The sequence below is a fragment of the Triticum aestivum genome, chromosome 3D (assembly GCF_018294505.1).
Source record: "Triticum aestivum cultivar Chinese Spring chromosome 3D, IWGSC CS RefSeq v2.1, whole genome shotgun sequence".
Taxonomy (NCBI): Eukaryota; Viridiplantae; Streptophyta; class Magnoliopsida; order Poales; family Poaceae; genus Triticum; species Triticum aestivum.
The window spans coordinates 14378068-14395703 of NC_057802.1; the positions used below are offsets into that span (position 1 = coordinate 14378068).

At 44.2% G+C, this 17636-nt stretch overlaps 1 protein-coding gene across 2 annotated transcripts; it reads right to left on the minus strand.

Moving 5' to 3' along the window:
• Window positions 1–1066: 1066 nt before the first annotated feature.
• On the minus strand, window positions 1067–16856 carry LOC123073789 (uncharacterized). Of its 2 annotated transcripts, none has more exons than XM_044496824.1 (2): window positions 15410–16856; window positions 1067–1392 (listed from the first exon to the last, which is right to left on the minus strand). In XM_044496824.1, the coding sequence occupies exon 1, from the start codon at window positions 16785–16787 to the stop codon at window positions 15414–15416; it is 1374 nt and encodes a 457-aa protein (XP_044352759.1). In that variant the 5' UTR covers window positions 16788–16856; the 3' UTR covers window positions 1067–1392; window positions 15410–15413. The 2 variants fall into 2 exon arrangements, with proteins under 2 accessions (XP_044352759.1, XP_044352760.1); XM_044496825.1 differs by having other exon boundaries at window positions 15392–16856.
• Between the last annotated feature and the right edge of the window lie 780 nt (window positions 16857–17636).

Below are 17636 nucleotides of genomic sequence, written 5' to 3' on the forward strand. Positions count from 1 at the left end.
TCATAGCAGGAAGCTAATAACTAAGACAAAGAAGTATACAAAGAAAATTCACAGTTCTAGTTTTTAACCTACCTTTTTGTTTCTTTTAGAAAATGCAAAAGCTTTGAACTGATAGGCAATGAAAAGTTATTTACATGTCCCGAGAGTAGGGCAAGCAAAGAAAATTGAGGCAAGGGTTCACCTTGTTTTTTAGGTATAGGTACAAGAGTTCACCTTGTTGTGCAACAAAGAACAAGGCCACCCATCTGAAAGTACACAAAGCCATTGGTAATTCCCAGTTTTCACTTCAACATTCATTGAACACTGAGCGACCTCAACGATCTCCTGCAATGCAAATGTCTTGTCCAACATACACCACTATAGGTTTATTTTTGGTTCGCATCTATCTGAAACAATCTCCTGTAATCCAAATGTCTTGTCCAACATACACCATTATACATTCTACTTAGGTTGCATGTACATCAAATTTTCATTCGTTTTGTTTCACATAGAAATAAGCGTAAAAATTCCACGCATACATACTAGCCACGTGGTGAGAAAGACTGACAACAACAGGAAATTCAGATCGTTTCTTCACTAATTGTTATACTGTTTCAATACATGAATGGTGTGATCGTTTAGTGTCTCATTCCCTCGATTGATAGACATTCGCTCTGCACCTTAAGGTCCTACGGAAATTCTGACAGGACATTGAAAGTTCTAACTGCAGATAGTTATTCTTCATGTGAACCGACAATTCTAGCAAACTTGCCACCCCGCTTCCTTGGTAGTCCTAATCAAGATCCCTAGTTTCAATAAGCAATTTCGCCAGTACAAAAGGCACCAATGTTTCTTATTATGCACCTTTGCCTTGAGGAGTCCAATGACGGAGCTTAATGAGCAGACACCACTTCAATTCAAGAACACAAATGAGAATTTTGTGTGTTTAACTTGATAAGCTAGTTTGTTGTAAAAAGAAGATATCAATTCGATCAGCCCATGTTGGATAAGATGGTTTTGCAAAACGATAAAAAAATACTAGCATGACATTGACTTTTACTTTCTTTTGGCTGCTAAATCAGCAAAAAAATCAAAGAGGTTTCCCCCCGTCCAAACTTTTTATTGAAAAAGCCAAGGCACAACAGTCCAACCACATAAAATGTTAAGCAGCTCTCAAACACAACCAGAAATTAGCTGCAGCAAAAATTTATTACAAGCAATCACTTAGCCGCAATAGTGTTCTGAACGATACAAAGAACCTAATCAATACCAAGCTATCCTAAGGAGACAGTCAAGTAGCTGAAGACACTTGAGGAGTAACATTGCTTGAGTACCGACGCATATCACCTTCCATGAACGAACCAGAGCCCCCACTACGGCGAGGACGCACTTCACAATTCACCATCTTCGCCCCTGGACAAAGTCATTTCACAAAAGCCATAAGCCCACAAGGTGGCGGTGGAGAAAATATTAATCACTTTAGCATTTTTTCACTGCTTCCAAAAGAAAGCAAGCTCAGGAAAGGAACATGGTACATGGAGAGCTACTATCTCAGCTATGATAATCCAAGTGTTCTTAGCAACAATGCAATCGAAAAACAAGTGTTGAATGGTTTATGTATCATTACAAAAGACAAAAGTCAGATCATCTACATGTCTACGTATGGCCAAATTATCTCGTGTAAGGCTCTTATTATTGACAATAAGCCAAAGGAACACATGTAGGTTTGGAGGAACATTAATTTTCTAGATGCAATCTTTCAAATCAGATGGAATCCCACCAAAGTTAACTAGATTATAATAAGATCTAAAATAATATATCCTAGAAGTTTCAAGCATCCACACGGGAGAATCACTATGATTAGTAAGCATCACAGCTTTTAAAGTATTCAAAAGATCAAACCATTTGGTCATATGGGAGGTGTCAATACATCTTCTCAAGGTCAATTTCAAAATGGAGCCATCCCAAACCTGAGCAACCGAAACATCTTGTTGTTGACATATAGAAAATAAATCCCAGTATTGGGTTTTGAGAGAACAATCCCCCAGCCATAAGTCATGGCAAAAAGAAATGCACTACCATTTCCTACTTTCCATCCATAAAATGGTTTTGCGGCAGCAAAAGCCCAGGAAATGATTTTCCAAAACGGAGATCCATTTTCAGGTTTTTCCCAAAGAATGTTAGGCTTGTCAGTGTTATATTTGAAGCTCAAAAGTTCCTTCCAATCTATAGATCTATCATCCAAAAACCTTTTACTCCAAGAGGCTAACATAGCCAAGTTATATTCCCTAAGATTGGGGACCCCCATACCTCCAAAATCTTTCTTTCTAGAGATAAGACCCCAATTACCAAGATGGTATTTGTGCTCATCACCTATATTGCCCTAGGAAAAATGTGCCATTTGAGAAGTGATAGCATCAATTGCCCACTTTGGAAATTTCATGGTAGACATCAAATATGAAGGAATGCTAGCAATACAAGTGGTGCGTAAAATAACCTTGCTTCTATAGTATAGATTCCTACCCAACCAGCCAGGAATGTTTTTTATAATCCTATCAACTATAGGTTGAATGTCCTCGCTCCTCAACTTTTTATAGTGAAGGGGGACACCTAAATACTTGAAAAGGAAAGAACCAATCTAACAACCAAAACCCTGGGCAAAACAATTTGCCAACTCATCCTCAACATTAATAATAAGAAGATCACTCTTTTGGAAATTAATATTGATCCCAGATAAGTTATCAAAACAAGAAAGAATCCATTTCAAATTCCTAGCCTTATCAATAGAGGCCTCTAAGAAAAGTCAAGTATCATCTGCATATTGCATACTAACTACACCTCCTGGAATGACATGTGGAAGAAGACCAGAGATCAAGTTGTGGTTTACAACCTTGATAACATCTTAGTAAATACATCAGCAACTAAGTTGAAAAGGCCCAATAGTATCATTGATTTTAACACAAAAGGAACTCTGAGTTAAGGTGCTACAAGCACAACATATGCATTTACTGCCAAAACCTGTAGAAGTGAGCATTTCCACAAGGAAACTCCAGCTCACCCTGTCATAGGCTTTTTCATAGTCTAACTTTAGGACCAACCCACTTACACCAGATCTATGAATTTCATGGACGACCTCATGAGCCATAACAATACTCTCCAAAATGAATCTCCCTTTGACGAAAGCAATTTGATTGTAGGAAATAAGTTTGTCACAAATAGAGGAAACCCTAGTGGTAGCAGCTTTTGTAAGAATCTTAATAGCACAATTGCTAAGGCTAATGGGGCGAATTTGTTTCATTTCCTTGGATTTTGGCTCTTTAGGGATTAATGTAATAATAGCAAAGTTCAGTCGATGAATATCTAGATTACCGGCCTCAAAATCTCTAACCATCCACATAAAGTCGTGCTTAATAAGATCCCAGAAAGTTTGATCGAAAAGAAAAGACAAGCCATCAGGACCTGGGGCACCTAGTTTCTCACATTGCCTGCTAAATCTGGAATCGCTCTAGGTTGCTAAGGCTATCATATCAAGATATATAACAAGGCCATAAAAGAAAAATATAGCTGCAGATACTTGTGTGGGAGGGTAGCTACATCTTCACTTGTAGAACACTGAATTCAGTAGCAATGATTTTACTCCCAGAGTTTACAAGATAGTAGTACCAAATTTAGCTAAGAAAAGTATAGGTGATATACCTCAAAATCTATTTATGATACATTCTGAGCCTCACCAAATTGTTTCCTTACCAAAAGGAATGTATGTGGAGGTTGTTTTATCTAAAAAGAAGAATGTAGCAGGAGATGAGATTGTAACTTCTAAGATGTTGAAGAAATAACTGACCGACTTTCCTAATTTCTAGATATATTTGTGAAACGATGCAATCAAGAAAAGTATAAAGATAACATATACTCCCAATAGCCTAGTTGCATCACAAAGATGTTTTCCTAACAAGGCACACAAACATGAGAAGTAACGCCAAGAAAAATCAAACTAATCTCATCTAGTGCAATTGTCTACTAGTACAAAGAACATTAGTGATAGATATTGCTAGGACCAATATGCCTCTTAACAATCACACTACGAACCTTTCTATTAAAACAAATGACGTGCACCTGCAAAAAGGTTACACTACATACCATTTTCTACATAGGATAGCCAGGTATTTCATGTCTCATATTTTATGTATGAACATGATGAACAACAGAACTTATGTAACCTTGCTAAGGCCATCTCCAATAGTGACTGGCAAATTTCCTCGCACATTCATACGCGGACAGGGGGTCCAATGCAGGAGGCCTCCATCCAATCATAACCGCATACATTTCAACAACTATTGGTACAAATAGACAAAATTTGTTCAAACCGGGAGGATTTCAAAAAAGTTCGGATACAATTTACTTAAACAAACGATATTTTGACCGTTTTACTAAAAACTATAAAAAAAACTAAACACTATAACGGAGGACCTCCTCGTAAGCGTGGTCGCCCTGTCCAGTCGCACTGTTGTCGCCATCCGTGCCATCGTCATCGTCGCCGCCATCGTCATCGTCCCTCCAGCGGCGCAAGGATGCTAGAGGGCCGCGGCAGCCTTGTCCGGTGGCTGCTTGACGCTCGTGGAAGAGCCGCTCAGCCTCCTGTTGTGCAGTGCTAAGGGCCGCCTTGGCCACTGCCGAAGGCGCCTTGACGGCGCCCCTTCCCCTGCCAGCATTGGCATAGCAGTCGCTAAGCGATCACTCCTCGCCGATCTTGGCGAGCTCGCCGTCGAGGCGGCGGCGGCTGGCAGCTGTCTCCGTGGTGGCAAACGCCAAGCGGCGACCGGCATTGCGCTGGTCGTACCTCGCCTACTGTCATGCCACACGTTCCACCTCAGATACCACTGCCCGAGAGCCGGAGGCACCGCCGTAACCACCTCCTCTGAGGTAGTGGAGGATGCGGCCACGTGCCTTGGCGATGGTGGGTGGCAGCTCTTCATATATCAGGTGGCAGTCGCGTCATGGTAGCGAGGATGGCCCGTCGATGTGCGCGTAGCGGCTGTGCGGCAGGGGCGACGCCGACTCGTCCTTCACGCGTGAATGCACTGAGGCCACACTGGCTCCTGCTTCATGCAGCCGCTGATGTGGAGGCCATGATTGCGCACCATCCCCGTCGGCTCGTCCTTCCCCTGCCAGGGTGGGGATGCCGGCTCCGCTTAACGCGGACGCACGGCGGGGATGGTGGCTCCTCCTTCACGTGCGCCGGGCCCATTTGACAGAGCGAATGCTCTGTCATGATCTCCATCTAACGAGCGTATTCTTCGTCCATCAGAGCCGCCTCTGAGAGGAGATGGGGTCGTTGCTATGGCTGGTCCTCCTCGTCGTCAGAGATGACTATATCCTCCTTGCGGGAGGAGCCCGACGCCATGGATGCAGATGGTCCCATTGAGCGAGGGCGATGGCGCCATGATCCGCCTAAAGAGGAACTTCCACTGGCACCGACTACCAGCATGGAGAACCAGGACATCTGCATCGCCGCTGGGCTCGAAGAGGAGGAAGGGCTTCATGAGGTGACAATGAGGGGGAGAAGGATGGTGCGGTTCTTAAGGAGGGGGATGCAGATCTATGTGATGTAGGTGCACGGCTTAATAGCCGCATCCAGCCCAGCCACAGGGGCGGTCAGTCCGCTTTAGTGCGACGCAGTGGCCAGAGTTGGTTTCTTCGAACGCGGTATCTACACTGAAGCGGCGACGCCCAAGAGGTCAAGCACGTCTATGTCGTCTGCTCGTCCCATCAAATCACGGGCATCAATGCCAGCAATTGCATGCTCTGGGCCAGCATGAATGCGGTGCGACAAGCGGCTTGGCGCATAGGATGGAAAGTGCGGGAGGAAAGGTGAGGGGTTTGGGTGGGCCAGGGTGGTCCGGAAGTTCGCAACCCCCCCCCCCGGCCACCCCATGTTTGTCTCTGGTTTGCGGGAGAAAGTGCGTCCAGACCGCCCTACATATCGATATAGGCCCGCTTTGGATCGCACAACACATCCGGACAGCACGGTACGAACATATGCGGGTGGTTTGAGGGTCAGCGTTGGGGATGCCCTAACAAAAGTAAACTGAGAAATAAGTTAATTAGTTCCCATTTGACAATGTAGAAATCTTAATGATTGCCCACAAGATATCTCAAGCTATTTGGATATATATAAAAGTTGTTACATTCTCATATGATAATTGTAGCTATTCTTTGAGGGAATCTTTGGCAAATTATTCCTCTTTCTTGAAGAGAACTTTAAAATATCCTATAGGCATTTAAAATATGCATAAAGTAGGAGTATGGTTGCTAGTATGTTCAAAGATAGGAGTATGATTGACAATTCTCAACAGAACCTCGCCATGTTGATTTATTCTTTTTTTAGATGACTAAATTGGATCACAATGCCCACTCCTGCGGCCCTCCCCCACCCACCTCGCTCGCAGCTGACGCCGATGCACCCACTGCCGCACTACCTAGCCACTCTCATGCCTCGCCCGGCTGGATACACATGCTCCCCGCCTCCCCTGCATGCGTTGCCTGGTGCAGAGGTGCCCCGGATGCCGCTCCCGATTCTGTTCCAGGATGTCCCGGAGATGCTATGACGAATTGGATCCATGCGCCGGTGACACTGGAGGCCACGAGGCCACAGTGTTGGAGAGAACGAGCGATGAGCATCTGCGACGGTGCGTTCTCATGGACTCGGTGCGTTAGGGAATGGAAAGAAGAAGAGCAGGCCATGGAGGAGACTACAGATCCAATCACGAGATCCAAGCGATTAAGGAATGTCCTCGTATGCAACACCAAGCGGACCAGGAGCTGCTGAACCTAGCTCACCGGATTTACTTCGAGGGGACTAGAGAGGAGAAGCCCAGGATGCCACATCCAACTGCTCCGCCAATTGCCTTCGTCGATTGGGCTAAGCAGGAAGCAAAGTCAGGGGTCATGCAGCACAGCGTGAGATGGGAGTGTCTCACAGGGCTGATGCCCACCAGGGTCCCGTTAGAGCCAGAAGAGGTGGATCCATGGTCGTTTCTGTCGCCGACACTAGCAACAGATTGAGTTTTGGGTTAAGTTTGCTTGTGATTGCTAGTGAATCCCATACGGAGGTGCTCGATGTTGAAGACAGGGGTCAATTTGCTAGTCCTGACCAGAGATTGACGAGGCATAAGGGGACGGAAATTGCGATGAGGCAAATCCCAATATCTCCACGTCTGCACTATCAGGATAGGGAATGGGTTACGCTTCAAAAGCATCAGATGATTAGCAGGCCGATGGAGAATGGAGACAGCGGCACCGGACATAATTTCTATCATGTGCATCTGTTGACGACATATATTCAGCAGAGAGTGATTGGGGGAGTACCCCCAATGATCTCAATACGCATGATTCTAGGCTACTCCACCTACCATCGCCACCAGAATGTGAGCACGGAGCTGCGAAATCCGGATCGAATCATAGAGGAGGAGCTGATCGAGGATCAAATTCGGAGGATGATGGTCACCATGAGACTGCAAAGTAGAGGTTTAGGCTCAGTGCAGAAATTGGAGACTCAGATTTTGGTTGAGGCATCAGAGATGGAAACAACATTGATGGCCTCGGGCAAATATAATGCAAAGGTGCTTGCCTGGGCACTAGTGCCACGAGAATCACTGAGGCAGAGCAGAAGAGTGAAATGGGAATCGTTCTGGAGACTGCAGCCGCTAGAGACCCGTGCTTTGGCGATAGACATCTCCTCTTCCCTTCCGTGATTGATCTCAGTTCCACCCTCGCGAGGATGGAGGGGAACCCAGAATCTACTGAAAAATTCCAGCAATTGGCGCATCTTAATGGACATAGCAACGACACCCTGCTGGTCATGGAGTCGTGTGGAGGGTTTAGGTTTCTGTAGAGGAACAAGCCCGCCAAGATTCAAACTAAGAAAGTTGTTGACGTTGACGCCATGTCGCCCCTCTCTTGTCGGGCGACCATGGTGACGAGGCAGAAGCTTTGTAAAGTTAGTTGTGAACGGGTATAAAAAAGTGCCTAGTGTGTGATCAACCTAGGGTTCCCCCTTCCTACACACCCCCAACAAATCCGTCGTCGCCACCAGCGACCAGGAGAAGATGGCGGATGGAGGCCGGGGCAGTGGTCATGGAAGGAACAAAGGAGGGAGGGCGAGAACTCTAGTGGTTCATAGCAAGAGCAACAGCAGATGCATCAAGGTATGGGGCCGCCGCCGCAATCATTCTTTGGGTATGGTTTCCAAGGCCCTCCGCTTCCATGGGTTTTTCCTTGCCAATTTCCCGGCCCCTTCCCTCAGCAACAATGGGGAGGAGCTCAAGAGTAGTGGTATGGTCCTACCCCACAGATGCAAGGGCACTTCGCAAGCAACCAGGTAACCGGGGGGGGGGGCGGAGTGGAAATCAGTCGAAAGGTCAGCAAAAAAGAAGCAAGAAGCACGTCAGAAGAATCTCCAAGCAAATCCAGGGTTGATGGCGTATGCTGCTGTGACGTGCTTCAATTGTGGGGAGTCAGGGCATCACAAAGATAAGTGTGATAAGCCCAAATGTTGCTTTATCTGCAAAATGGTCACCCACAAGGTTGATTACTGTCCTATGAGTAAGAAACCTCACTCTTCAGCAAGATTTGTAGGGAGTGCTGCATGAGGTTTAGGTTTCTATCATCTGGATGCCCGAGATGTGAATGCACAACATATCGGCTGTTTGAAGAAAGTTGGAATTGTCTTTGTGGAGGCTGGTGAGATCACCAAACAAGAGTTTCTAAAGAATTTGTAGGCATCTAAAAGACCAACTCACATGGCCCATCAACACCCTAGATGAATGGACTTTCCTGGTCAAATTCCCTCCCGAGATAAATGTTGAACAAGTAGTTGGATACCCATGTTTTGGTTGGACAAAAGAGAATACCATTATCAAATTTGAGGTCTGGTTAGGTAATGTAGCTGCAGAGGATGAGCTTCAAGTGGGTGTGGCTCAAGCTCAGGAAGCTTAACCCAAAGTGGTGTGAGTGGTCTCTCCTGGATCAAATCACTTTCACCTTTGGGGTGCTAATTGATGTGTACTGGCGGCAGAATTTCTAAAGCTTCTATGAGACAGTTAGAGTCAAGATTTCCTGGAAGGATTATAACAAGATTCCTGGAGAGAGTGTGTTTGGGATCAATGGGAAGCTATATAATATGTTAATTGAAGTAGAGCCACCAAATGTTGATGATAATGTGGCTGTCCAAGACCCTCCAACTGCTAGCACCCAAGTCTCTATGGAAACTGAGAAAGGAGATGATCTATCTGCCGAGGAGGTTGGATCTCACAAAAGTTTCAAAAATAGCTCAGAAACTGGCTCTGTCACAAGTGCTACATCAAGGAATTCCTCTCACAGCCTTTGTCAGAATGACATAGAGCCCCCTACCCCAACTTCACTTCTCAAGTCTCAGGTTCTAGAAAGTCTGCGGAATAACAGAGCAAGGGCACTGTACCTCCTCCTAGGCAACGATGGTGAGATACCTGATGGTTGTGGGTGATTGGGGGAAATGGAATCCTTGGACGATGATGAGCTAAATTATGAGGAGGATTGGGATGAACCTTAGGGGGGCAGCAGGATGAATTGCCTCAAGACATTAGGGGAGAAAATGCTAAAATGTCTCAAGGGAAGTATGAGGTTGAATTCCCAACTCTTTCAACCAAAACTACTGACAAAGCAAAGAGTTGGGGCCCAATACAAGCTCCTTGGATGAGTGCCAAGAATGCTGGAGACACCAGGACTATTCTTCAAAAAGCCCAACAATTCAAAGATGTTCAGAACATGGAGGTCCAGAAAGATCCTGGTAAGAATCCCATGCATTTTTTTCCTTTTTAACAACCCTTCCTTTATTTCTACAACATCCAAAATTGGTGTGGATGTACAGATGGCTACAATTATAATGTTGCAAACCATGAGGGCATTATTGCCTCTAAATCTTTGACTTCTGATAGAACTGTTGGTTCTTATGCATATTTCACAACACCCACAAGAACTGCTAATAGTCATTATGCCAATGAAGTAGATGATAGTAGCTCGGGTATTAATTCTAATAGGAGTTGTAGTATTTGGTTTGTAAAAACAAACTGGGCAAGCACCCTAAGACTAAGTTGTTATCATGAATGTCGTGTTCTGGAATGTTAAAGGGATTGCTGCCCCGGGTAGGAAATCCTTGATAATTGGTACTATCAACAAAAACATGCTTCTGTTTTAGGTTTTTAGGAGACAAAAAGGGTAGAGCTCTCTGACTCTTACGTGAAATATCTAGTTGCTAGTAGAAACTTTTCATGGCACCACCTTCCATCTAAAGGCTTCGCTGGTGGCATCCTGATGAGTGGATGGGGATGCCTTTGATGTAGTCTCCTGGTCATGTCTAGATTTTTCAGTTAGTTGTGCGGAAACTAAGTAGTGATGTTCCTTTTAGAGTCACTACTGCATATGGTCACCCTATGAACATGGGAAAGAGGCTTTTATCTCTGAACTGCATTCCTTGTTCATTGAAACCCAGTTGCCTACTATAATAGGGGGACTTCAATCTTGTTAGGTGTGTTAAAGAGAAAAGTAATGGAGCTATCAATCATAAGTGGAGTGATAACTTCAATGCTTGGATTGAGATCTGGAGCCTACTAGACATCAAACTCTGTAGTAGAAAATCCAATTGGGCAAGCAATCAGGTTGACCTGATTATGTCCACTATTGATGGGTTATTTTCTAATACTGAACTCGATAAAAAATCCACTAGCAGCTTGTAGAGCAATACCTAGGTGTGGCAGTGACCATGCCCCCATTATTGCGGACTCTCGAGTGAACCAAACTCCTAAGAGTAGCAGTTATAAGATGGAAAAATGGTGGCTACTAACAAAAGGTTTCTCTGACCTGGCAGACAGAATTTGGAATGGACCCACCTCTGCGTCCTCTTTTATAGCAAGAATCATCATTTATACTGGGAATGCCTTCCTCGACCAAAAGAGAAAGAGTTGAAGATAACAAAGGAAAGTGGGTGGATACAAAACCAGTTCATATCACTTGTCTTTCTGGTCTTTTAGAGTCTCGTCGAATACTAGTAAATGCGTTTGAAGAGAAATAGAAGCACTAGAGAGTTCAAGTTCACTTCATTCATCACAAGATGCAAATTATAATCAAAATGAAGCTAATGAGGAAGAAATGACTTCTACTTAAACTTAAATAGTGAAATACGAACCAACACATAAAGTAATAACCAGATAGATTGGATGATAATTTGACAAGAAACATTAGGAAGCTCATGAAAATCATTGAAGGCTGGAGCTCCAATGAAGAAGCCAAACTTTGGAGATATAAAAAATCATTTTGGATGAATATGATAAATTAGACATTAAGGCAGAGACTGTGAACCTCTCTCAAGCTGAATTCTCCAGATTCAGATTCATTCATCCTGAACTGTAGACAACTTGGCTTCAAGATAAATTCAACGCCAAGAAAAGGTCTACGGACAGGGATGTTAAAGAGGGTGATAGAAATATTGCTTACTTCCATGTAGTAGCCAACCAGAGGAGGAAATTTTTTATCCATTCCCTGGATGGCCCTAATGGCCCTATCACTGGCACAAAATGTTATAGATAGCTAGCAATTTCTATAAGGACCTTTTCAAATTAGAGGAGAGGAAAGGATTTCAGTTAAATTTTGGCTTCTTCTCTGAAGATGAAAAGGTCAAGCCTAAAGAAAATGAGCTGTTAGAGGCTCCTTTCTCAGAAGATGAGATTAAAAAGGCAGTCTTTGACTCTTATTCTATTGAAGCCCCAGGCCCTGATGGAATACCTTTTTTCTTCTATCAGCATTTCTGAGGCTTGGTCAAGAAGTACCTTATAGCTATGTTTACAGAGTTCCATAATTGTGATTTTGACATTTTTAGGTTAAATTTTGTCATGTTGACCTTGATTCCAAAAGAAGCTCATGCCTCTTCTATGAAGAAATTCAGACCAATTTGCTTACTAAATTGTAGCTTTAAGATTTTTTTTACTAAGGTACTCACTAACAGATTGGCCAAAGTTCTTCAAAGATTCATAGCTAGTAATCAATCTGACTTTCTTAAATGTACATATATATATATAGGTAAATTGTTTGGGGCACCTAGGTGCCTGGGCACCTTGATTGTTTTGGAAACCGTCCTATATTTAATTTGTTTCCTAACTGTTCTTCATGCAAGACTTTCCCTGCTTATGTTTTATTTGTTTTTTTCTACTTATTAGGCATGCAAGACTTGCCATACAATAAAACGTCATAATATTGATTTTGTTAGAATTGATACAGGTATCTAATACGCGTATTTTTGTTCCCCAACTATCTAATACAGGTATCTAATACCTACCAATGAAATTATGGACATACATAGGTATGTATATATTCAATAATTTATTTTTAAACTATTACATTTATTTGTTTCCCAATTATCTAAAATGGGTATCTTATACTTACTAACAAAAGTATGTACATACGCGGGTATGTATATACCCAAGAATTTGTTATTTGACTAATTGCATTTTATTTTTGTTTCCTAACTATCCAATACCTACTGAAGAAAATATTGTAATACCCGGTCGACGTATATACCTCAAGTGGAAATACCCAATGTATCTGCACACTTATATACCCGGTTGTGTAAAAAACATCTTGGAAAATATTGTACATACCCAGTCTACGTGACATATATCTAAAGTAAAACATGGCTATGTATATATCCGGCTACGTGACATATGGGTATCTAATATATAACCAACATATTTCGAATACAAAACATACCCAAGATATTTTGGGTTATGTACGTATATACCTAGTGATTTATTCAACGTATGACCTCCGTTATATGCAAAAGGATGTATATATATATATATATATATATATATATATATATATATATATATATATATATATATATATATTAGAGAGTGTGGTTACTGCTCATGAAGTGCTACATTTTATTCATTCTAGCAAGAGACAATGGTTGGTCCTTAAGCTAGATTATGAAAAAAACCTTTGATAAGGTCAATCCTGAATTACTTAGACAAGGGGACCCTCTGTTTCTCAGGGTTAGAGGTTTGGGGAGGGGGGATGGCTCCACTGGATCCATCAAATCACCGATGGGGGTCTATAGGGGTCAAACTTAACAACATTTAAAGCAACTTCTTTATAACTGGCAAAGGACTTAGACAAGGGGACCCTCTGTCCTCTCTCCTTTTTAATCTTGTAATTGATGTTCTTACTAAGATGTTGATTAAAGTTGCAGACCACCAATTGATTGAAGGGCTCTCGCCTGAGGTCTGCCCTGGAGGCATCATCTGCCTCTAGTATGCTGATGATACCATTTTCTTCCTAGATAAAGATATTAATCATGCTACGAATCTGAAGATAGTTTTAAATTGTTTTGAACAAGTATCTGGGATGAGAATCAACTGTAGTAAGAGTGAGTTGATCCCCATTAATATAGATAATGGAGAATTCAAGGGTTTTTTAGATGTGCTGGGATGCACTAGGGGTGCTTTCCCAATTAAATACCTACAAATTCCCCTCCACCATGACAAACTAAGGAGGGAGGACATTCAGCCTCTTATTGATAAGATAATGAAAAGATTGTTGGGTGGAGAGGGAAGTTACTCTCTTACAAAGGCAGACTTGTTCTCATACAAGTCTGTCTGGCTAGCATCCCTGTCTACTTGCTCTCCTTCTTCAAATTTAAAAAATGGGCAATTGACTTGATCAATTCTCAAATGGCCAACTGTTTGTGGAATAATTTTGAGGGCCATAGGAAGCTACATTTAGCAAACTAGAGGCTTGTGTGCGTGAAAAAAAAAGTTTGGTGGCCTAGGGATACCAAACCTTCAGGATGTGAACCTTTGCCTACTAGGGTCTTAGATCAAAAGATAGTATGAGGGGAAAGGGAAACCTTGGAGATAAATAGTAGATCAAAAGTACATGTCTGGTAAGCCCAACTTATTAGTCCATAACTCTAATCTAAACACTTCCACATTTTGGAAAGGGGTCAGATCCATCATTGAGGCCCTCAAGTTTGGACACAGATGAAAAGCGGGGAAAGGGGATAATATCAGGTTTTGGGAAGACACCTGGTAGTGGTACTTCCCCACTAGCTATGCAATTCTGACCTATTTATGCAATTTGCAATGAACAGAAAAGTGCATCTGTGAAGCATGGGATGGTACAACCCTCAAGCTTTCCTTTAGGAGCAATTTTAGAATTAAGCACATGGAGCAGTGGTATCAGCTGGTAGAAATTGCTAGCAACATAGTTTTTAATGATGACCCTGACTCCCTTGTATGGCAATTAGAAAACAAAGGGGTATACTCTTTCAGCTCATTGTACCATGTGATTAACATTAGAGGAGTGCATCCAGTGTTTGTTCCTGATGTGTGGAACCTTAATGTACACCCCCCCCCCCGCCCCATTCATGTTTTTCTCTGGTTGCTTTCTCATAATAAGTTGATGACCATAGACAATTCAAGGAAAAGGCACATTATCAAGCCCCTTGACTATGTTTTCTATGCAGGAGTGAAAACAATCTCTCACTTGTTCTTTGATTGTGTAGTGGTTACAAGTATCTGGTCTTTTATCAGTGATTTGTTCAATACCCCTATCGGGACTAATTTTGAATCCGTGGCTAGGTATTTTATTTCTAATAAGAAGAATTCTACTTTGGATACCATTAGTTCAGCTATCCTCTGGTGTACGTGGAAATATAGGAACTCTATGATTTTTAACAACATTGTTTCAATATCTGTTACTCATGTGTGGAGACTAATACTCAAAACTATCAAATTCTGGGCGGTCCTATCTCCAAAGAAAAGCAGAACGAGGTTGGAGGACTTCTTGAGCTCCCTCACAAACTTCACTCAGTAGCCATTGAGGATCTTGAGTGGCTAATGTCAAGGGAGATCACAAAGTGGGTCGTCTCTGACCACTGGAGTAAGTTTAGGATCTCGGGTGAGAGTGACAACTTCAAATCTCCAATCAAGAAGCGAGGCCCAGGGAACAAGAGTGCAACAAATAGCCTGGTGTCAACCATTTCTGCATGCTGGTCTCCATGAGCTACTATGGCGCCGTCGTTGAAGTTTCGGAAGGCTGGCGAAGTGGTCATGATGTGATGCGGCCGTTGTGTGTTGCCCCACTTTCCGGCCTGCGTGCCAAACTATCATAGAACTCTATTGTTTTCTTTCAATCTTCATTTGTTGAACTGCTCCTCTCAGTGAGCTGATTTGTATACGACTATGTTGGTTTCATTCTGGTAATGAAGCCGGGGAGAAGCCTCCCTATTCATCTAAAAAAACTACCATGGCAAGGCAACAGTTCATAACTTAATGATAAATAAAGCTTAGTACGTAATTAAACGTGATCTTAGTCAACCAACCTTGATCCGAGGGCTTACCGGCTTAGTCACCTTGTTGTGTACCAACCAAAGAACGAGGCCACGCCATGATGTAGGGATAGGAAACACCACGAAAGATGCGACCAAGCTTGTTCAGCGCCGCCGTTTCCACGCAGAAGGATAGGAGCCAGAGATCCGAATGATCATGGGGCAACACCCCACAATAAGCAGAGAAGTACACAAAGCCACCAATAATCGCCCTAACACTCACTTGAAATTGAACATTATCCTGCCTGAATCCACATCGAACGATTCCAGCTATCTCCTGCAACGGGAGTGACTTGTCCAACATCCACCTCTCGACGCCATCATCATCGGCTCTCCGGATCCAAACGGCAAGCACGGATTCAAATGTCAGTGGCCCCAAAGGTGCGCAGACCACACAGAGTCTTCCATCCTTGGTCTCACCAGCCGTCAATACCTCATGCCCTCTCATGCGCGGCGGCTTATCCATCCGAGAGAATTGCATTGTAGCAGTGTTAAGCACGCGCGCATCCGTCATCCCATTGGTCCAATAGATGCAGCCATTAACCATCTTACCATTGCCAGGCCAGAACCCGTCGATGTCCGCCCATGGGAAAATCTGCCAGTTGCTGGTGTCCGATGATAAGACCATGGCGCGCGCCCCATGTTCGCTGTGCCAGACGCACACGACGCGGTACGGCAAGGAGTCTTCTTCTTTTTCGGCGAGGATGTAGTAATCAGAATACTGGCGCTCGCAGTCCTTGGAGTGCTCCTGGCGGGGAGGCAGGGGGAAGAGATCCAGTGTCCGCGCGAGCGGGTTGTAGACGGCGATCTGCTGAGTGCTCCAGTTGTCGAGAACAACGAATCCGTCACGGCAGTCATCGATCGACCACTCGGGGACAGGATCCTCGGGGACGGGATCCTCGTCGTCGTCTGCGAAGCCGAAGATGGCATCCATGTCGTCGTCTTCGGGTGCGGGAGCGGGGACAGGAACGGACACGCCACCCTCGCTGTCTTCGGGGGCGGAGACGGGTGCAGGAATGGACACGGCGCCGTCGTCTTCGGGGACCGGGAGGCGGGTGAGGAAGAAATCGCCGCCGCGTACCGCCGCCGCGATGTCCGGGTCGGAGCGGCTGCGGAGAGGCACGAAAGTACGGATGGTGGTGTCTTGGGTGGTGAGGAAGTGGCCTAGGAGCGGGGGTGGGTGGAGCGCACGGAACCGGCGGCGGAAAGCGGGCGACGAACGGACGGCGTCCAGGAAGGTGTGGCAGCTGAGGGCGGCGCGGACGAGGCTCGGGAGAGAGGGGAGGCAGAGGAAGAACTCGCGCAGGGTGTCTAGGTCGAGGGCGCTTATGGTCGTCGGGGGGAGTGGTGTGGGTTTCTTCGCCGCCGCCGGCTGCTGCGGCGAGACCATGGCGCACCCGCACACAGGTTGGAATTAGGGTTTCATTTCAGCGAACGGGAGGGCAGTGACTATGGTGTGGGCTCTGACGGCCCAACATGCAAGAAAACGTGCCATTATCCCTTAAAATAAACGTGACATTATCTGACTAAAAACCAATGTTTTTTTTTCTTTTATTTTGCGGGTAGACTGAAACCAATGTTGTCAAAAATAAACTAACGCTCATAAGCACTGGGACTCGCAGTCACTATGGTGCCTCTACAACACTAAACGATGTAGTACAAGAGCATCCTCAACAAGTCTCACTTCTCCTATAGAAAAACAGGCATAATCCATAACAGTGGTTAGGCTAAAAAAACAGCCTCAACAGATCATGTAGAGAAAAATGGGGCTCTGTACAATCAACCCAACCTGAGTGTGGTGATTCGTGCCATGAACAATATAATTAAATAAAACTGAAAATTAATTCAAAAAATTATTATTTTCGCCATCTAAGATGCTCGAATGGGTTATGTGCTTGCAAATTTTTGTGGTGTTTGCACATTCGAGAAGGCCGTGACAAAAACACAAAAATTGGTTGTGAAAATAACTTCAAAAAGAGCACTATTCAACCTGTGCCGCCTCAGCGTCCGCCTCTGCCTCGATCTCCATGAATATGGCATCACTCCTGCCCGCATGACGCCCAGCCACCACCGCTCACGGCAGATGTCATGGGCGCAACACATGGAATGGTACAGCCCCCACTGCTCATTCAGGAGGGGCGGATTCTCCTTGACCATAGCCGAGATCACTGTTAAAAAAAATCTTCCGATTCAACGATTTATCCTCCGATTTATCGCTACTTTTGGGGTGACCGATAAG

Excerpts from the sequence above, each read along its gene's own strand:
- LOC123073789 (XM_044496824.1), bottom strand. The coding sequence starts at position 16,787 with ATGGTCTCGCCGCAGCAGCCGGCGGCGGCGAAGAAACCCACACCACTC.